Genomic DNA, 22,417 nt, shown 5'->3' on the forward strand with positions numbered 1-22,417 from the left:
TATAATGATTAGATAATTCATGCAGTGCATCAAACATCAACAAGAGAGGAATATGGGATTCTACAACACAATTTGGCTACTTTGGTGACATTGTTTACGCTTTTATTTAATTTTCACACTGAAACTTGAACCCCCTTTTTACTATTTTTTTCCAAATTGCACACATTTTGTCTTGCTTGGAGGCAGTCCATGTGGTCTCGATCTTTTTTATTACTTCGACAGTATCGATACACTTGCCAAGAAGTCATCAATAAGGCGTATGCAGGGACTGACAAGGCAAATGTGGTAAGGTTACAAACTCCCAAGCGTCAACTCAAATTGATTCAAATGGAAGAAAAAGGAGACAATCAATGATTTCACAATGAGAATCACTCGGTTGGTGAATCAAGTGAAGGAATGCAAAGAAACTGTTATGGAGCAGTATGTTGTCGCGAAAATCTTGTGTTATTTAACACCAAGATATGACAATGTAGTTGTGGCGATTGAGGAATCGAAGGATCTTGTGATGATGAGCAAAAAGGAACTGCAAAGCTCTATTGAGGCTCATGAGCAAAGAATGGAGGAAAGAAATTCCGATAAGGAAAATGAGGATATTGCTTTGCAAGCTCGCTTCAACAAGAAGGACAAGAGGTTGAAAGGAAAATGGCATGTGAAGAGTAAAGGGAATTTTCATAACTTTGGTGGAAGAGAGTATCAAAATTCAAAGAATTCAACTTGTCGAAGGGGTGATAGGAGATGCAACAAAAATGGTGGTCAAGGCAACTTTAGAGGTGAAAAGAAAAGGTTTGACAAAAGCAACGAGTATTGCTTTAAGTATAAAAGGTTTAATCATTTTGCAAAAGATTGCAATGCGAACAAGAAGGATCCTCAAGGGGATGAAGCCAAGGTTGCAAGACAAGAGTTTGATAAAGAGAATACACTCTTAGTCATGATCACAAAAGGATATTACAGCAGCAACAATCACAATTCAAGGAATTCCGTAAAATTGATTTGTGATTGGTTGCATGATATGGTTAGTCGGTTACATGCAGGAGAAACAAACATGATGGGTATGAAAAGAGTCCAATGCAACGAGGAGTGGTATTTGGACTCGGGCTATTCAACTCATATGACTGGGAGGAAGGATTGGTTTGTTAAAATCAATCGTGCCATGAAGAAAAAAGTGAAGTTCACGAATGACACCACTCTAGCGGCTTATGGGATCGGTGATGTTTTGATAATGAGAAGCGATAGTGGATATTCCTTGATAAAATATGTCTTGTACTTTCTAGGAATCAAAAGTAATCTTATAAGTATTGGCCAATTACTTTGGAAGGGTTACAAGACTCACATGGAAAATAAGGGGTTGCACGTTATGGATGAAGATTATGGAGCATAGATGTATTGCTACTGCAGCAAGTCGAGAAGAGTGGCTATGGAATTACTGTCTTGGACATCTCAAATTTAGAGATCTCAAAGACTTGCAAAAGAATTAAATGGTAACATAGTTTCCATCAATCAACACACTGGCTGAAATTTTTGAAGAATGCATGCATACGAAGCAACATAAGGGTAAGTTCAACAAGGATGTAGGTTGTAGAACAAAGAATCACCTTGAGGTGGTGTATTGGGATGTGTGTGGACTGATGCAAGTAGAATCTATTGGTGACAATAGATAATATCACATTTATCTATGGTCATAGTAGAAAGCTATGGACATACCTAATCAAGAGAAATGTGAGGTATTTGAAGTATTCAAGAAGTTCAAGTCCATGATTGAGAGCTAAAGCGGTCATAAGCTTAAAGTGCTCAAAACAGACGGTGGAGGCGAATATGTCTCAAAAGGCTTTGAGGTTTTGTGATCCATAAGGGATTGTACATGAGGTAGTACCACCCTATACACCGCAACAAAATGGTGTTTTCGAAAGGAAGAATCTATTGATCACGAACATGGTGAGAAGCATGTTAAAGGGGAAAGAATATGTCGAAAGAGTTATGGGATAAAACACTATCCACAACTGCCTCTTTGTAAAATAGATGTCCCACAAAGAAGCTTGAGAAAGTAACACCGGAGGAAGCATGGTCAGGATTCAAACTAAATCTGAACCATTTGAGAGTCTTTGGTTGTGTAGCGTACCAACATGTTCTAGGATAGCTTAGAAAGAAGCTTGATGATAAGAGAGAAGTGATGATACTTTTAGGGTATCACTCTACCGGTGGTTACAAACTATTTGATGCTGCAAATAGGAGGATCGTGATCAGTAGGGACGTCGTGGTCGGTGAATTGAAGCAAGTGGAACATTTTTTAACCGATTACAAATAGTCATTAACCAGTTACAAAAAATCGTTAACCGGTTACCAAAAAGTTGTAACTGGTTACAACTTTGAAATTTCATATTCTACTGAAAAAGGAAGTGCCGAACAACCTGTCGTCAAAGCCCGAAATTAAGGATATGTTAGAAGATCAATAAGGAAAATATATTTTCCTTAAATACTTAAAGATTGTGAGTTGTTCCGAGATAACGAAGTCAATGATGATGGGGATTTCGTCCATTTTGCACTTATGGTCGAACCTGAACCCGTTGAAATGGAAGATGCTTTAAGTGATCCAAAGTGGATTTGTGCTATGAAGGAGGAGGTAGAATCTATAGAGAAGAACAATACTTGGGAGTTGGTTGATTTACTGGATGGAAAGAAGTCAATTGGTGTAAAATGGATGTTCAAAGTGAAGGCAAATCCAAAGGGTGAAATAATTAAGCATAAGGCTCGATTTGTTGCTAAGGGATTTTTGCAAAGAGAAGGCATAAACTTTGAAGAGGTATTTTCATTGATTACTAGGATTTAAATCATTAGTTTTGTTGTTGGTATTACAAATAACCACAATTGGCCCATCTACCAAATGGACGTTAAATATGCATTTTTGAACTGACTACTTGAAGAGAAGGTATATGTAGCACAACTCCCTGGTTTTGTTTTGAGAAACCAAGAGCTGAAGTTATACATGTTAAAGAAGGCGTTATATGGTTTGAAGCAAGATCCAAGAGCTTGAAATAAAAGAATAAATGGTTTCCTAAAGGAGGTTGGCTTCAAGAAATGTGTATCCGAGCATGGAGTGTATGTGAAGACAAATACGAGTGAAGGAGTGATTATACTTTGTCTATATGTAGACGACTTGTTGATAACGGGAAGTAACTGAAAGTGCATTTCAAAGTTAAAGAGTGAACTTATGAAAGAGTTTGAGATGACCGACCTTGGTCTCATGACATATTTCCTTGGAATTGAGTTCCACAAGTCCAAAAGAGGACTGCTCATGCACCAAAGAAGGCATGCTTTTGAGATATTGAATAAGTTTGAAATGGAGCATTGTAATGCTGCCATTACTCCAGCTCAACCAAGCCTGCAATTATCCAAGAATGGGGATGAACACGATGTTGATCCAACTCAATATAGGGAGTTTATTGGATCCTTGCGTTATTTTAGAAATACACGGTCGAACTTGGCATTTAGTGTCGGGATTATGAGTAAATTCATGGGGAGACCGAAGGTGTCTCACTTGGCAGTAGTCAAGAGGATCCTAGGATATGTCAAAGGTTCTGTTGGCTGCAGAATTCTCTTTCCCACAACGGATACGGGCAAAAAATGCAATTTTCTCGGTTTTACCGATCCAATTGGTGTGGAGATAAAGATGATTGAAAGCCTACAGCTGGATACATATTTATGTTGGTACAACACCAATCTCATGGTGTTCGAGGAAGGAACTGGTACTTGCACTCTCATCTTGTGATACCGAGTACATTGCCTCTTTGTTATGTGCGTGTCAAGCTGTGTGGCTTATGAATCTATTGGAGGAGTTATGCAATAATGAGGGTGAGGTTGTTACACTCATGGTTGACAATGTTTCAGTGATTAATCTTGCTAAGAATCCAATTGCACCTGGAAGGAGCAAGCATATTGAGATGTGGTTTCACTACTTGAGGAAACTTGTTAGTGAAGGAATGCTATGATTCAGATATTGCATAAGTGAAGACCAAGTGAATGATTTGTTGACTAAGAGAGTCACAAATGATATGTTCAAGAGGTTGAAGATGAACATGAGCATGAAATACTTGGAGCACTTGAATTAAAGTGGTATGTTGAAAGTTATAATGGTAATTCAAGTGTTGTGATCGGTTAACACGGGGGTGTAACAGGTTACAGCAAAGCCATAACCACCTTTGAAGTAGCAGAAAAATGAAGATTTCGAAGGTGTAACTGGTTAATCCCAAGCGTTAACCGATTACCACTGAAGTGATTTAATTCAATGTCAACTGTAACCGATTAACCAAATGGTGTAGCCGATTACAAGCCCGAGTTTTGCACTTTTCGTATTATTCATTTGTTTGTTTTTGGATCCCAATCATATTGTAACACTTGTATAAATTTATTCAATGCATTCTTATCCAAGGTTAATGTAGTAATCATCTTTATCTCTCTCTCTTTCTACCATTGTTTAACAATCTTGTGGTTCAAAATTCTAATAATTTTTAATCACTAAATATTACAAATTTTATTGCCAAATTTTTTTCTTTCTGAATTTTTCATCTTTAAATATCATATAAGGTATTTAAGATCATATGAATAAAAATATAAATAATTAATAAAATCTCTCTCCTCCTTCTCGTGAACTAAACATATTTAATTAAAATCTTTCCCGTATGTTCCGCTCCCCTCTTTTAAACCATATATATATATATATATATATATATATATATATATATATATATATATATATATATATATATATATATATATATATATATATATATATATATATGAAAAATAAGAAAAATCTCTCATCTCCCCCTCCCTTTCTTTTCTCTCCATTAAAATTTCTCCCTAATTCTTGTAATTAGTTGGCCACTCCTGATGTTCTCACCAACACGTCTGTTTTGCATGCATATATGGTGACTTGTAAGCTATTTGGATGGCTTGTGCTTAAGCTATGTGAAAAGAACATGACAATCATAATATTGGTCATAATAAATCTTCAACTCATCACATAACTAAGGAAGTGAAATTATAAATTTTGTGATGGATTAAATCAAAGAACAAAGCTGTTTGATTTGACTCACTTGTGGCTTAACTGCCTCCATTATCGTCGTTTTTCAATTCATTGATGTTGTAGTCTTTTTGTTGTTGTTAGACTATACTTTTTTGTATGTTGATTTATCACTATCGTTTTTTTTGTTCTTTTCTAATTGCATTTTGTTATAAAAGGCTTTCTCAATATGCTATTCTCATTTATTACATTAAAAAATATAATTAAGAGTCTAAAATTAAAGTTTTTAGTAGTTACAAATATAGTTCTCAAAAATCGTGGGTTAACATTTAAACTCTTTCAATTTAACTTTTTTTAAGAATAAATTCGTGTTAAATTGAATGTAAAAACTATTGATGAGTAAAATCAGAACAACTTAATTTTGAAAATAGAGGAGCAAATTTCAATATCGTGTAGGCCTAAATTTTGATCAACCTTGTAAAAAAAGAAAAGGGCGGGACAGAAATGCAAACATTGTATCTTTTAATTCTAAAAAACACAAATTTTATGTTAATCTAAATAGTTTGGTTGAGGTGAAAGACATGTCTGACATCAAAACAAAATATTTATATAGACTAAATCTAAAGTATTCTATTTTTGCAAGGATCAAATGTATGATTAAGCTTAAAAATATATATAAAATATAAAATAGGATTATTATGAAGTCACTCGAAAATAAAATGTCAAAATTTACATCAATTATGAATTGATAATTTCTTAATTTCCCCCCTATATTACTCAACTAGGTTAAATGCACTACAAAAGTGTGCTTGTAACATGATTGGGGCAGGCTGGGAAATTATCATTGAATTTATGTATTCAGTATGAAGATAATTGCACATAATCATCTCTAACATGAAATGTAGCAATTTCATACTATGTATGTAATCTAGTAAATATGAAAACTATATATACAAATATTGACCTTTGCACGTCTGAAAAACCTTAACTTAGAGCTTTGGTGCCGACTTTGGGGTTGGTGCCAGCTTTGGAGTTGGGAGTGGTGTCTCGCCAAGCGGCTTTGGAGTTGGGAGTGGTGTCTCTCCAAGCGGCTTTGGTGTTGGGAGTGGTGTCTCTCCAAACGGCTTTGGAGTTGGGAGTGGTGTCTCTCCAAACGGCTTTGGAGTTGGGAGTGGTGTCTCGCCAGACGGCTTTGGAGATGGGGTTGGTGCCTCACCAGACGGCTTTGGAGTTGGGGTTGGTGCCAACTTTAGAGTTGGGAGTGGTGTCTCGCCAGAAGTGTAAGGAATTCTAGTGCTCCTAATCCATTCATCTCCCTGAAAGAACAAAGATGGATAGAAAATATGTGCAGATTCTGGTGTAAGGTTCTTAACCCCAAGCCATTTTACGCGCTTTGATTTATCAGAACCAGGACCAGTATTATTAACCTCAGCATAAAAACAAGTGTCCATGCCAGTAAGTGTTTTATCCGGTTCTTCCCATGGCATAAACCCGTCAGGCTGAATCACCGAATCTATGTAAGTATCCATGACAATAGTCCTCGCGTAGTGCTTCCACGGACGACCGATATAAGCTTTGAAGGTCACTGGAGCTTCCGGATGATCAGCAACAATGCGGCTATTTTGAATTACAAATCCTGATGGTTGGTTTTCCTCTGCTCTGCCTTGTGCAACTATAATGCATTGTTGGTTATCTAATGGTTTTCTAATTACAAATGTGCAGTTCTGGAAAACGGCTTGCGCGTTGCCAAACACAAAGTCAATCGTGCCTGAAACCGTACAATCGCGATAAAATTGACGCATAGTGTGTGCATATAGTGTGTCTTGATATCCGTCTATTGTACATTGGTAAAAAATTGTCTTGTCGCCTTGGACTCTTAAGGCTACAGCTTGTCCCTTTTGGGGTCCTGCTGAATTCTCAACTCCTATGCTCATCGCAATAAAATAATCTGCCCCAACAGCTGCAATAACCACGCATAACCATCAATATATTATTAGTTTTCTTTCGTAATATTAGAAAAATTGACACAGTTAAACGTGGTTAGTTCATATGATTGAACTAACCACAAGTTTATAAAAGGTGGTTAGTTCATATGGTTGAACTAACCACAAATTTGACTTTGAACTAAAATAACTATCAATTCAGCTGAATCGACCGCATGTCATAAAATGTACGAAAAAAGAAGTCACTGAAATATCTCTTCAAGAATAAAAGATTTACGTACCGAGAGTGGGGGTTATATAAGTTGCAATTCCATCTACCATGTTTTTGTTGCCAGTAATTATTGTTTTCCTATCACCATCACCAACCATCACAACATTAGTCATTACTATGGTAATGTCAACATACTCATGATAAATACCTTGCTTGATATAAATAACAAAAGGTTTTTGGCCATTGATTGGCACAAGCTTCAAAGCTTCATTGATAGTCCTAAACTGTCCACTACCATCTTGAGCCACAATGACATTAGCCTTGAGTTTATTTTGAGCCACTTGAAGGAGTCTTCGAACACCAGCACTCGAACCATCACCTACCCAAGAAGGAACCTCATTCACATCATCATGAGCACCAACTTGTTCGCCAACAAAAGAACCTTTATAATCATCCATAAGACGACGGTCATCTCTTGTTGCATTAATATCCTTCACTGCGTTTTGCAAATCCGTAACGACATCAAGTGCATTACTACTCATACGCCTCGAATATTTTAAAATGTGTTTCATCTTGGTACCAGATTCACTGGTGATGTTTGCAAAACCATCTAAACATGTTTCTTGATATGTCATTGCACCTGTTAACCAAACTCTTAAACTCACAAGAATGCTTTCTAGATTGTTGAGATTAAAACTTGCTATTCCGTCAAGTGACCTGTGGAATTCTCCGATAGAAAGATTCATTAACTTCTTGCATGTGCTAAGTGCCATACTCGCCCTAGGTTCTTTCTCAACCTGCTGCAAGAGATGTGTTTTCTGGAGTCCTTTACTGATCTTCGCAACGGTGATATTGAAAGCGAATTTCATGAGCTCTCTTGAGTCTGTCGTGCTGCCTACTTCTGACAATAGACTTTCCTCGCAGTCTTTTTTAAAACTTGTCGGACTACAAAAGGTTTTCACGGCTTTCTGGGTTGAAGCCATACGACTGCTATCCGTGATAACTTCATTATTATTAACACCAATGGTCACAGCAACCACCATAGCCACTAGTAAAAAGCTTGAGGTGCATATTAGAACGATTCTCTTCTTTCTTTTTGTATCTTCCTCACTCATCTTGATTTATAGCGGTGCAACTTCTTGAATGTTTGCCTTCTATTTGTGTATAATGTTTGTTATATAAATTTATAACTAACTCCGCGTCTAAACTTTAATTATAAATTTGTATTGTACAAATTTATACTCTATAGAGGGAAATGGTTTTGTTGATGAGGCAACGACAATCCTTTGTCAAAACTTGAAGGAGTGTGCATTTCTGATTGGCATCCAACGTATAATTATTGTTGAAGGAGGATTAATTAAAGAATGGTTTAGAAGTTGTTATGGTAAATGTGAGGTTTAGAGCCAAAAGCTAGATTAATTTTGTGTTTTCTATAAATACAGATGAGCAAAAGCCGCATAATCTATAGAATTTTCATGGTTTGTGTTTAGATTAAGCTAATTTTAAGGTTGAATTAGTGAGCAGGGTCTCTCCTCTTGCGACACTAATTCATGTTTGTGTATGATCATAGATCTTGTCTATTTTTTATTAGTTAGAAACTTTTATTAGACTTTTGCAAAACTCAATTAGCATCACTATTTTTAGAAATATGATTTTACTTTTTATTTTCATGAAAAGACGCCTTTGCATTTTTTATTCACCATGTAGCAATTGATGACCATTAATTACATTTAGAAGATGAAGACCACATATACCTCATTTTACATGGATATTTTTCTTTCTAAAGCAAAGGGTAAATATTGAAGTAATAACTACTACATATTTACATATTGGAAGACAACGGACGACAAAACATTATGCGTCACTCTATTTTTTTGAATTTCAAAATTAATCATGTTAAAAATTATGTTTATAGTTCTAAAAAACATAACATTGTTAAACAAATGATTAAAAGCATCTTGATTATCGTAACACGTTTTCTAATATTTGACCATTTTACTTGAAGTAATTTTGAGGACAATTGTTTGTCCCATAATAAAATGTCTCGTCCCCATTACCACAAATGGAGAAACCCCAGTCAAATACACACATGCATATTTTTCTCCTTCCCACATGTACACTAGAATGTACACTAGAACATTTGTTAGTGTAAGTGTCGATCTTCCTCCTATGGATAAAACATATTGGGCTTTAAGGGGGACCTTGCTAGTAAAACCATTAAGGTTTAAATCTAGAATCATACCACTAAAATCATCCAAACTTTATCAAAAACGGAGTCTGTACCATATATTTCACTGTCTCTTAATATATGATCTTGTAAACACTCAATATTTGGTCGTGAAAGCCACAAAAGTGTATGAGGTCGTTTATACTAACGAGTACAAACTCAATCCCCAAGTCTAATAAGTATAGAGGTCACCATCCATTGAAGGTCCTTGAAGAAAGGACATCCACCAGCTACAATGTCTTTAATCGCCCTTCGCAATTCTTTATCAAACCAAATAGTTGTCTTTTCCATGTGAATTAGTTAACATGTTCTTAAATCAAAAATAGTTTTGTGATACCCATGCAGAATCGAAGTAAATGAAACTCACTTTATGGATCCCTTAACAATGGGATAAAGTGCATTAACTCACCAACCCTGATAGCTATCTTCATGGAAACCCATGGATAAAACATATATCTCAACTAATGGCCCCTCCAAGCAGTTTCATCCCAAACACTGACCTCCAAATATCCGAAGGGAACAACCTCTGTCGATGTTTACTATCATCGAAGGCTAAAAGATCTAAGTCTTACGAATATTCAATTCAAGGTTCAATCTTGGACCCATCTCTTGAATGATATCAAGGGCTTTAGCCACCTATTTTGAATCCCCTACGATGGTCTCATCATCAAGATAACACACATGAAAAAGAAACTTGCAATTTTCTTTAATCTTATGAATAGCAAGGTGTAAGGTAATAGTAAAAAGGAGTGGTCCTAATGGGCCGTCTTGTTGCAATATAGTGTCTGATATAATATGTTCATCCCAAAGGTACAAACTCATTGCCTGACTATGAAGAAACTCAACCCACAAGGAAATAGATGGACATTTAATCCCCACCCCGCACAGTATGGCCAACCAATTTACCATGTTATATCCATTCACAAAATCTACCGAGAGCATAGCCAAAAACCATTTTCATACCGCTTGCTCAACACCCTATTAACACTGTGTAAAATGGCCTCAGAACCACATATACTTAACCTCAAATTGAAATTCATTGAGATATTGTGTCACATTTTTACCAACTCCTTTCACAGAAACCTTGGATATCTGACGCCTTTAAATAAAGCCTACTGCAATATGGTGTATCCCATCGTCTGACTTTAATAACATCATCATCATCAAGGGTGCGAAAGCTACAAACTCTTCTAAACTTATTGAACATCTTCCTCTTGACCATAAGTTAACAACTAGAGTGAGTGTACATAAAAGATCTCTTACCATAATTGAACCTTCACCATACATTGTGTCTAATATGTATTAGACATACTAACAATCTCTACCATATTATGTACATTTAAGAAATGATTTAATGCACATGAGAATACTCAACTTAACCACAATGAGTGCTTCAAAGAACAAGGTGGTCGATATGGAGAGAGGTGGTTTGTACAACAGTACAAGTGTTTGTTGGAAATTCACTACAACCTATGGAGAATTTCCATCAATCTTGATGAACAAGATTATTATCACGCATACAATGACAATGAAAAGAAAAGAATAATTGAGAAAGAAAGAAAATAAATGTTTGAGAAGAAGAATATTTTTTGTGTGGAAAACTCCTTTATTCACTTTGCAAGTGCAAAATTCTGTGAATACAATGTTATGAGTTCTTTCTTCTCTTCATACAAGAATAAGGGTTACTCCCTCTATTTATAGATTTAAGTTAGCTTATTGCCTAATCCAAATCCCAAAACTATAAAATCCAAAAATAGATAACACTACTAAAATAAGCCTAAGTCGAAATCTTGTGTGAGGCAACATGCTTCGACACTTCGACACACTAACACAACTTAACACACTAGGTAATTCGACACTTCCTTGATCCTGTCGAGCAACCTGATTTGACACAAGGAATTATAATTTAACACCCTACCTAATTCATTGTCTCTAAGCTATCTACATTCTTCATAGCTCTTAGTCTTCTAAACACTTCGACCTGCACTCCCTTCGTCATGATATCTGTAATCTGATTATCAACTTTGTAGTGTTCCACATTCATCTTCCCATCTACTACCTGCTCTCGAAGATAATGGAACCTCATTTCGATGTGCTTGCTTCAACCATGTGCTATCGGATTCTTTGCTAGATTGATAGCTGACATGTTGTCGATCTTCATGGTAATTACTCCACAACTCTTCGTTGTTATCTCTTCGACCAGATTCGCCATCCATATTGCTTGACATACACAAATTGAAGCCATTATGTATTTCGCTTTGTGCGACGATAATGCCACTACTAGCTCCTTTTTCGAACTCCAAGCAACTGGTGCACCACCTAGCATAAACACATAGCCAATTGTGGATTTTCGATCCTCATCATCAGTACACCAACTTGAGTCGGTGTATCCCACTAGTTTTCATTATTTTCCTTCATCAGCTGCAGGAAACAAAATGTCATAGTCAAGAGTTCCTTTTAGATACCTTAGTATCCCCGTCGCTGCTACTAGATATGATACCTTTGGCTTCTATATGAATCTACTCACCATACTTACATTGTATGTTATGTCAGGCCTTGTGTGATAAAGGTATCGTAGTGGACCAGTAAGTATTATATATTGGGTTAGGTCGACATCATCTAAATCTGAATCTTTTGACAGTTGTAGTCTGGGCTCAGTTGGAGTCGGAATTTGGTTGCATTCTTGCATCTCAAATCTCTTGAGTATTTCGCCTGCATACCTTCTTTGATGCATCATCTAACCTCTACCACTCTTGTAGAATTTGATGGAAAGGAAATATGAAATGTCACCCAAATCTGACATTTTGAATTCCTTGTTAAGATCACCTTTGAAGTCTTCGATCCCTTTGTTGTAGTTACCTGTTATCAACAAGTCATCGACATAGAGACATAGTATAAGCAATTCACTCTTACTTCTTCTTACATATACTCCATGTTCAGTTTTTCACTTTACAAATTCCTTCTCCCTTAGAAACCCATCTATCTTCTTGTTCCAAGCTCCTGAAGCTTGTTTAAGTTCGTACACGGCTTTATGCAGCCTATACACCTTTATTTCTTCGCCTTGTTTCACAAACCCAGCTGGTTGTGCAACATAAACTTCTTCTTCTAAGGGGACACTCGGGAATGCACATTTCACATCCATCTAGAACATCTGCCAGTTGTTCATGTTTTCTAGACCAACAACAACCTGATTATTTCGATCCTAGCAACAGGTGCAAAAAACTTTGTCGAAGTCAATTCCTTCTTTCTGAAGAAATCCTTTCGCCACAAGTCTCGCCTTGTGTCTAGTTAATTCTCCTTTAGGATTCAAATTCACCTTGTATACCCATTTCACATAAATTTTCTTTTTATCTTGGGGAAATTCGACAAGTGACTAAGTGTTGTTGACTTTGATTGACTTTAGTTCGTTGTTCATTGCTTTCACCCACTTCGAATCTTTCAACGCTTCAGCTGCATTGACTGGTTTGACATCTATCTAGAAATCATAGTGTACCAGCTCACCTTATTCATTGCAACCTTGTAGGCAAGTGTCTTGTTCTTTGAGGTATGCTTGGGTCTGCTTCTCCTCTAACTTCTTGTCGAACTTCTCTTTCGACTTCACTAGCTGGTTAATTGCAAAAGATCCTCATTGAATCCTTCTTAACATTCTCAGTCCAATCCCATTCCTTAAGCTTATCTATGATCACGTTCTTGTTGATCACCACTTTCTTGTTCACTGGGTCGAACAACTTGTATCCTTCAGTTGAATGATATCCTATCAGGATCATTTGACTCGACTTGGCATCAAGTTTTCTTCTCAACTGATCTGGCACATGTCTATGTGCGATAGATCCAAAAACCTTCAGGTGACTCAAGCTAGGCTTGACACTAGACCAACATTCTTCTGGTGTGATTCCTTCTAGCTTCTTCGTCGGACATCTGTTCTGGATATATGTTACAGTCGACACAACTTCTCCCCGTAATTCTTTGGGTAGATTCTTTCATTTCAACATACTTATCACCATATTCATAATAGTTCTATTCTTCCTTTCTGCGACTCCATTCTACTGTGGAGTATAATGTGGCACCACCTCATGCACAATCCATTCTTTCACACATAATGCGTTGAAGTCTTTCGACACATATTCTCCACCATCATCAGTCCTCAGAATCTTGAGCTTTCGACCATAGATTTAAACTTGGCAAATACCTCAATCACTTTACTTTTCTTCTTGATCAGGTAAGTCCACAGTTTTTGACTGAAATCATCTATGAATGTAACAAATTATTTGTTACCTCCAATCGAATCCACCTGGATATGACCACATACAACAGAGTATATGACTTCAAGAATTTCTTCAACCTGCTTCCTACATCTCTACTGAAGTTGTTCTCATTTTTCTTCGCCTGCACACATTCTTCACACACTTCGTTTAGAATGTCAATTTTTAGTAATCCTGAAACCATATTTCTTCTCTTCAAATCTATGATTTCTTTGAAATTGAGATGGCCAAGTCTACAATTCCATATCCATTCATCTCTGTTGGTTGTTGTTGCAAGGCACTTTTGCTTCATCACATTAAGCTCAATCTTGAAGGTTCTATTTTGAGACATTGAAGCCTTCAAGATCAACCTTCCATTTGAGTCGAGAACTCTCATCATCTTGTATTTGATCGACACCTTCTAGTTCTTTTTTACTAACTGCCCTATGCTGAGCAAATTGCTCTTCAGCCTGATATGTATAACACATTTGAAATTACTGACCTTTTGTCATCTTTCCTCATAATCAGAACATTACCAACATCTTCAGCTGCTAGAGTATTGTCATTTGCCAATTTCACCATTTTCTTCATTGAGGGATTTATGTTGACAAACCAATCTTTCCTTCTAGACATGTGTGATGAGCATCCTGAGTCAAAGTATCACTGGTCCTTGAATCTCTCTTCATCTCTCGTTTTAACCATTAACAACATCTCTTCTTCTTCTTCATGTTTCGCCAGTTTTGCATAAGTTTCTTGATTCTTCTGCTTTTATGGACAATCACTATAATAATGAACATGCTTCTGATAATTGTAACACTGAAAGTGACTTTTGTCTAACTTTTGACCACCAACTATTCCTCTACCTACAACACCATTGATCGGTAAAATAGCAAGTGTACTATTTGCACCGATGTAGTAATAGAATGGGAGTTATCCCGAGTATCGATCTCGAGGACTGCGTATTAAGTACAAACCTTTACAATAATTCAATTGAACAAAAGACCAAAGAGGTTTTGTTGATTGTTTTCGAAATGATAATTACGAGAATAAATTACACAAAGCGTATAAAAATCTTTTAATCGATATAAGGAAGCATGCTAGGGCAAGATGTATGAATTGCTTTATACTACACTACTTCCATATTATATAATATCTACGTTGCAATTATTCAACGCCGATTCTCAAGAATTATTTTCTCTAATTCCTTAGCCGAAAACCATTAACAATCATTTTCCATCCTAATTCCTTAGCTATACAAAATGGCGTTAAGAAATACTCAATTGTAACAAGAATATACGGCTACTACGGTTTGATCCTTATTCCTAAGCGATTATACCGAAGTATTATTATACAAAAAGCGATAAGGTGGTTTGTCCGACCTAAACCCTAACCATAGATCAAAATTCTATTTGTCCGATAGAAAAAAGCATTAAGAACTTTGTATAATAATTTGAATTAAGAACAACGTTGATAAAAACATAGAAATATTGTTCATACATTAGCAATTCAGGGACACCCCCCTAGCAGTGGGGGGTTTAGCTTTTCATAGTATTCAAAGAAAGAAAATTACAAAATAGAGACATTACAATTCTTTGTTGATGAAGGTTGATCTTCAATCTCTTCCGATCTTGAAAATCTCTTCTTCTCCAAATCCCTTGAAATCTCTCTTCTCTTTTTTGTCTATCCTTCGTACTCTCAAAAAAAGTCCCTTTTCTCTTCACCAATAGTAGACTAAATAGTTCCAAATCATCCAAAAGCATCGTGAAATACCAAGACTGCCCTCCGGAATTACAACGAGACTGGAAAGATAAAAATCAGCAAAAGGAGCGAATTGGCCAACACTGACCGTGTCAGCTGACACGGGCGCCCGTGTTGGCTCCCTGTTAACTCTTTTCATTCAGTCTTTGCTGACACGGGCCGTGTCAGCCCCCAGTTTTCTGCTCTCTTGCTTTCAACTTCTGCACAGGCTGACACGAGCCTTGTAAGCTGACACGGGCACCCGTGTCAGCCCCCTATTTTCTGCTTTCTTGCTTTCAACTTCTGCACAGGCTGACACGGGTCGTGTCAGCTGACACGGGCACCCGTGTCAGGCACCTGTTTTGCGCATATTTCGCTTTGCAAACCATTTTTGACTCCTGTTCTTCCCTTACGCATCTTTCGGGCTTATTGTTGGATCTGGAAACCAAAAAGAACTACCACGGACACGCATAAAATGCGACAAAAAGAGGTGAACCACTAATAAAACATAAAATAAGAAGGGAATTATGAAATGCGATAAAACTTAGGAAATCAACTAAAAGAAAGAACAAAGTGTTACCGATTCTTGAAGATTCATGCTGGATGGATGATGAAAACTAAGTGCAAATGGTGACCGATCACAACCCCAAACTTATCTCATTGCTTGTCCTCAAGTGATGTAAGAGACAACACAGAGGTCAACCGTGGATTTTCTTCTTTCCACAATACAATTGATGATATTCGCAACTTATCTTCCTCCTTCTCGATTAAGCTTTTGGTTCACCCATTCGAACTATCCACCGCATTACTATATCAGAGTGTTTCTTCACCTGCAAACTTCTTCACACCACTCACCAAATCTCTCGGGGTTAAAGTGTTTAGCACTCATAATATCAAGGTATGCAATATCAACTCTTAATTTTTGAATAAATTCTACGTTCACTACACAAACCAAATTCACACACTTTTAGAGGTCTTTTGGGTTATAACTGGGCTTAGGTACGGTGGGGATATACAAGGAAATGGATGACGAAGGTTTAAAACTCGGCGTTCATGTTGTTTCTTTTCTTTGTGCACAAATTATTTCATGGGGTGTTGTCCAACTTGACTCTTTTTTTTTCACTCAATTTTTTTCTTTCTTTGAGTATCTCATTATGGTATGAGTCTTTGACTTAGGCAAGTGCTTTTATCTCATCTTCATTTTTCATTTCTTTTCTCTTTTTTTCTTTTCGGTAGAAGTATGTGTTTTCACAAATTTCAGGCCTTCCACATTCCTTGCTCCCATGTCATTGCAGCATGCGCTTATACTCGTCAAGACGCTTACAACCATTTATCTGATGTGTACAAGACCGTCACCGTCATGAATGTATATAATCAAAGCTTCTCGGTACTACCAATGGAGGAATACTGGCCTCCATATGAAGGTGATATAGTTTGGCACAACGACGAGATGCGTAGAAAGAAATAAGGAAGGCCAAACAGCACACGTATCAGGACAGATATGGATTCCACAGATAAAATGATAAGATTATGTAGTATTTGTCCTCAAACAGGACACAACAAGAACAACTGTCCCAATCGAGGAGCATCATCTAGGTCTTAAGTTTTTTGTAACATTATATTTCTGTAACCTTCAATCATTATATATCATTAACTTTTTGTTACAACGAGGTTCACAACAAACATCAGTACAAAATAAGCTATCTGAAAACATAAATATTTCTAACTGATTACAACAATCAAATTGATGTCATCTCGACCGAACATCATTTCCCTAACATCTTTATCAGTCTTCATTCGCATCCAACCAAAGATATTATCGAGTCTCTCAATACTTCTAATTCTTTTCCCTTCTGGTATTTTCCTATCTAACCAACGAACCAGCTCCCTCTTCAGTTGATCGAACGTAGTGATGTTCCAGAACAGCATCAGCATCTGAGGTTTGTCTCTCGCATAAATCACCTTTTCGTATCGGCGACGAACACCAAACATGATTGTCAAATGATTAATTGAGATGTGGAACAATGACTCACACAACGCATCTATTTATATCACAAAAATTACATTTTACACTGATACTCCAATTGAATTGGCGCCTCCTCTTAAGTACTACATAGGGGCGTCAATCCAATTGGCTAGGGCACCTGCCTTAGCCAATCCAATTGGCGCCTCCATTCAATTTTTAAGAGGAATCTCCAATTCAATTGGCGACTCCTCCTAAAAGTGGGGTAGTTTAGATTTTTTTTTTAAAATTATGGGTATTTTGGAAATTTCCCTAAAAAAGTGGATTATTTTTGTAAAAAATTCTCTATATGTAACTTGAGTTGCTCACTTCTATATAGTATTTTATCACTTAGCTTATTCCTATTGAATGTGAAACTAGTAAAATTCCAACCGGTAAAAATATTTTTATATTGTAAAAATCAATATTTTCCATTTGAATAATCAAAGTAAAATAGAGAAAATGAAAGAGAAAAAAAACAATTTGAAAAGAATGAGAAACAAGAGGAAAAAAATATACAATCACTGAAACCCAGCTCTGAAAGGCACTCCAGTCAATGGCAACCACTTGTCACCATGAATAAACTTGTAAACTGTGAATTCATCAGCATCTTTTCCATCCATCAAATGGTACCCTTCCCATGTCACCCTATTACTAGTATCTGAACCTTCTCCCCAATTACCAAACTCTCCATAATACAATGTACTTAATGCAAATTCCCCTAACCATTCAACCCAACCTTTAGGATCAACCAAACCATCTATAAAACATTGCATATAAATTGTCCTTGAATACTCCTTCCAAGGCCTACCCAAATATGTCTTTATATCATTATAACTACTATTCACACCACTTAATTCACTAGCTGCTACAATGTAACAGTTCCATATTGAGAACCCTGTGTTTTGGTTAGGATCTGTTCTTCCCTGCGCTGTAACTGCATTGAACTGATTTTGCATTGGGAGTCTCGGATATATGTTACAGTTTTGGAATACTGCTGCTGCGTTGCCGAATATGAAATCAACTGTTCCGTAAATGTTGCAGTTTTTGTAGAATTGTCGAAGGGAATGCGCGTATAGTGTGTCTTGGTAACCTTCGAAGCTACAATTGTAGAAAACTGACATGTCTGCGCCGTTTCTCACTGCAACTGCTTGATGCTTGTTGGATCCCGCCGTGTTACGAAATGTCATGTTCACCGCAACAAAGCCTTTGCCAACTACAGCTGCACTAACATATAGAGTAATCATTATTCAATGAACACAGAATATTCAATGTGCCTTATTGCGTGTTATTTAGGCTTGTCGTCTAGAAAACGCATGTGTTTCTAGACTACTAGTCTAATAATACTTTTGACACGTGCACTACCTTAAGTTACTTCTAATAGAAATATGAAAGTAAGTTAAGAAAATTTATTTTCTCTGTAAGATGAATTTTCGTCTCTTTGATCATGTGATATGTAACAATGGCCTAGCGCATTAACAAAAGTTATACATGTATCGATGACCATGATAGTTGCAAGTTAAGTTATGTTTTGTTAGTGCCAAATTGTTAGTGTTATATTTATACATTTGTCAGGACTTGAAGCCTAGACCTCCAACTCTTTTTAACCCTTAGCTTGACTTATAAGTTATGTTTTTATGCGGTATGAAAGTAAAATTTAAACATTACTAGAGCGGGCGCGTTTGAATCAATAATTTGCTTACCAAAAGCTGCAGATTGAAAAGTTGTCCAACCATCAACCACGCTACGACTTCCAGTGATGACAGTCCGATCGATTCCATCTCCGATGATCATTAGATTCTCTTTGTTCTTAGCAATAGAAACATACTCACTATAAATCCCGGCGACAACATAAATCACATGATACCCATTGTTGGTGCCTGTTTTATTAGGTGCAGCATCCACAGCATCATTTATGGTGACAAAATCTCCAGATCCATCAGGGTTAACAACCACTTTTTGTGTCACCATTACATTGTCAACACTTGTTTGTAACAACTTTCTATTATTATTCATTGTAATTGTTTTCTCTAATGATGAAGTTCTAACATCAATCCTAACCCAACCATGAGTGAAAAGAGCAAGAGATGTGCTATAAAGTTTGATCCCATCAGAAAGAGGATTTGATAAGGCAGTTCTAATTTTGGGATAAGGATTTACATCAAGAAAACCATCTAAACATGTTTGATGATTGGTTATAACAGCACTAAGCAAGGTTTGCAAATCATAAACTTGATTACTGAATATATTAATATTACTATCAGTACTATTAATAATGGCTTCTATGACAGTGGATAAGAGATCAGTGTTTAGTTCAGCAAGATTAAGACAATCTTGAAGGACAAGTAAAGTGGAAAATGGAATGGTAGATTGGTTAAGATAAGATGAGGTTAGCTGAAGAATTGTTTTGGTTATTGATAAGGATTGTTGAAGGAAGAAAAGGGTTTGGTTATGTATGGATAAATAATCAGAAGGTAGAGTTGTTATGCAGAATGATGGGTAGGGTGTGATGTTGCATATGGTGTTTTGGGAGGAAATGATGGAAGATAGAGATGGAGAGAGGAAGAAAAAGATGATAATAAAGAGAGAAACATAAGTGTATAAGGTAGTTGTTGATGTTTTCATGTTGGGGGCTATGGACCTATGAGAAATTGGTAGATGGATGTGTGTGGCATTTAACAGACTATTGTATATTTATATACTTTGACAGGTTTGTATTGAATTAACTATTTATGCAGGGTTCAAAATCTGGTCGACAAACGGTGTATTTAATAGTTATTGACTAGTGAAATTTATTCGTTGCAATCTTTTTAATCTTTACTCCAGATCAAACCCGCAGTAGTGTCATAACTAGAACTCTTACGAGGAAATGTTAATTTTAAATATATTTCAGGCTCTTGAAAATTCGAAATTGCTCTTCATGCGTTTGGACATCTCCGGACGCATCTAAATCATATCAAAATGTGATATCATGATATTTATTCCATTTTGATCAAAATATAATTTGGAGATGCATCTTCGTATATTATTTGAATGTATTCAAAAATGCATCTCCGAAATGTCATATGAAGTTATTTTATAGGTATTGGAAGCATGGTAATTGCAAGGAGGAAATTACTTTGGAAATGTATCTCCGAAAATCCTCTTGAATGGTTTCAGAACAACATCATTGTTCTAATATTATAGTTTTTTGAGGACAAGTTATATTCACGTAAAATCAAAGTAAAATCATAGTAAAATCAAATTTAATTAAAGATAAATGAAAGTAAAAAGTCATACATTAAATCAGAAATGCAACACCATACATAATATTTGTCCGAAAATACAAAAAAATAATACATCCAAACACAAACTACTAAACAAACCCCTTGTCTTCTCTTCCTCCGACTGTATTGCACGATATTTCGTAACTTGGCAACCATGTTCTCCACGAGGGTCAACTAGGGACCGTCATACTCAACGAGTCATGCCTCTATGCCTGCACTACCCATCTCCACAATATGTCGACAGATCGTCGTCACGCTCTCGGTGTAGACATCCTAAGCCTCAAGTACCTCCTGGTTAGCTAGCCTAGGTGGTCTTCCAGGAGCGTCTGATGTCATGATAGGGTGTCACACCCTATAGAACTAGGTCATGTAGCCGTCTGCATAGACACTCTGTACACGAGCTAGTACCCTGCGATACTTCTCTGGTACCAGATGATTCTCGAAATCATTAAGTATTGCATTGAGATCTCTACGGCAGATGGAGAGGAACGGGCTCATAGGAGGGTGTCATAATAATCTGCAGATAGTCAAACTGCTGCATCACTCGCTCGGGAAGATAAGAAAACATCAAACATGAGCCACATGTCAGCCATCCAGAGTATAAGGAACGTCATTGCTGCCCTAACCCTCCAAAAAAAATCCATTTCATATTCTTGTAGGCTTTCAATTTCGTTTACACTACTATCTAATGTATCTAAAACTACTAATGTAGCTGAAAGAACTAACTACAAATCAAAACATAAAAATAGATTTTTCTTTTTGAAAAACTTACAAATTTTGATTGACAGGAAAGAGAAATAGAAGCTTGAATCTATGAGATGCTAGAAAGGAGGAGAAAGAGCTCAAATGATATAAGATTGAATGAATGGATGAGATGATTGAATGTGTGAGAGATCAAATATTTTGTTTGAGAATTTTTTAGAAAATGAAGGAGGAAGATGGAAAGTTTGACGCGAGTATATGAAATAAAAGCGTATGGAGATGCATCTTCAGACCACCCACTAACTTTTAAATAAATGATGTTTATGAAGATACATCTTCAGATGTATCCTTAGTGCATAGGGAGATACATCTCCGGATTAAAATTTGGCATAATAGGGATGCCCCATCAATTTCATCTGAAAATGACTAAAAATAGGTATTTTCGAAGATGCATCTCCGAATGCTAGGGACATTTGTGAAATTTCACGGTGGTGTGGGAGGACATATAAGGGTGCAGAGAACAATTCCCCTCATGTGATAGGGGCAAAGATGAATGATATATAGATATTTGAGTTTAAATTGATGCATCTTTATATTTAAGATATGTTTGATTAGTTAATAAATCACGTACACCTCTAGAATTAGGCGTGTTGCGGTGTCCGACATGTGTCGTGTACTGACACTTGTATGATATGTAACACCCCGATAATAATAAAATAATTATTTAAATTGAGTTAATAATATATTTATTAATTTAATTAAATAATTGGAAATTTTATTATTATTATTATTGGAAAATATATATATGTTGGAAATAAGGAAAAGAGCCCATTTTGGAGTAAAAAGGTTTTTACGTGAAAAAGCAGAGAAGCGATCGTGAAAGAGGAAAAAGGACAAGAGGCGGAGCAAGAGGAAGAAGGTTGGAGAAGAGAAGAGCTTGAAGCTTGAGATTCGCCGGATTAATCAGGTAAGGGGGGTTTATCGTCGATTAATGGGTATTATGGGATAATATGTGATGGGTAGTGATAAGCCGTTAATTTGACCCTAATTGGGATTATTGATGCTGAAGAA

The 22,417-nt window shown here is 36.4% G+C and overlaps 3 protein-coding genes across 3 annotated transcripts; 1 reads left to right on the forward strand and 2 right to left on the reverse strand.

The window, feature by feature from the left end:
- The first annotated feature begins 361 nt into the window (after window positions 1-361).
- LOC127095484 (uncharacterized) lies at window positions 362-1,378 on the forward strand. The gene has a single exon (XM_051034165.1). The coding sequence runs from the start codon at window positions 362-364 to the stop codon at window positions 1,376-1,378; it is 1,017 nt and encodes a 338-aa protein (XP_050890122.1).
- A 4,348-nt stretch (window positions 1,379-5,726) lies between these two features.
- Window positions 5,727-8,471, reverse strand: LOC127092753 (pectinesterase/pectinesterase inhibitor). Its single transcript, XM_051031641.1, has 2 exons — window positions 7,242-8,471; window positions 5,727-6,977 (listed from the first exon to the last, which is right to left on the reverse strand). The coding sequence occupies exons 1-2, from the start codon at window positions 8,284-8,286 to the stop codon at window positions 6,007-6,009; spliced, it is 2,016 nt and encodes a 671-aa protein (XP_050887598.1). The 5' UTR covers window positions 8,287-8,471; the 3' UTR covers window positions 5,727-6,006.
- Window positions 8,472-17,899: 9,428 nt separating this feature from the next.
- LOC127096839 (probable pectinesterase/pectinesterase inhibitor 41) lies at window positions 17,900-20,003 on the reverse strand. Its single transcript, XM_051035377.1, has 2 exons — window positions 19,082-20,003; window positions 17,900-18,600 (listed from the first exon to the last, which is right to left on the reverse strand). Exons 1-2 carry the CDS (start codon window positions 20,001-20,003, stop codon window positions 17,900-17,902), a joined length of 1,623 nt encoding a protein of 540 aa, XP_050891334.1.
- Between the last annotated feature and the right edge of the window lie 2,414 nt (window positions 20,004-22,417).

The sequence above is a fragment of the Lathyrus oleraceus genome, chromosome 6 (genome assembly GCF_024323335.1).
Source record: "Lathyrus oleraceus cultivar Zhongwan6 chromosome 6, CAAS_Psat_ZW6_1.0, whole genome shotgun sequence".
Lineage (NCBI taxonomy): Eukaryota > Viridiplantae > Streptophyta > Magnoliopsida > Fabales > Fabaceae > Lathyrus > Lathyrus oleraceus.

Bases quoted from the DNA above. Each gene is read 5' to 3' on its own strand.
- LOC127092753 (XM_051031641.1), bottom strand. From the start codon at position 8,286: ATGAGTGAGGAAGATACAAAAAGAAAGAAGAGAATCGTTCTAATATGC. The intron at 6,978-7,241 runs GTACGTAAATCT...TGGTTATTGCAG, and splicing joins TTATATAACCCCCACTCTCG to CTGTTGGGGCAGATTATTTT.
- LOC127095484 (XM_051034165.1), top strand. From the start codon at position 362: ATGAGAATCACTCGGTTGGTGAATCAAGTGAAGGAATGCAAAGAAACT.
- LOC127096839 (XM_051035377.1), bottom strand. From the start codon at position 20,003: ATGAAAACATCAACAACTACCTTATACACTTATGTTTCTCTCTTTATT. The intron at 18,601-19,081 runs GTAAGCAAATTA...ATGTTAGTGCAG, and splicing joins TTTTCAATCTGCAGCTTTTG to CTGTAGTTGGCAAAGGCTTT.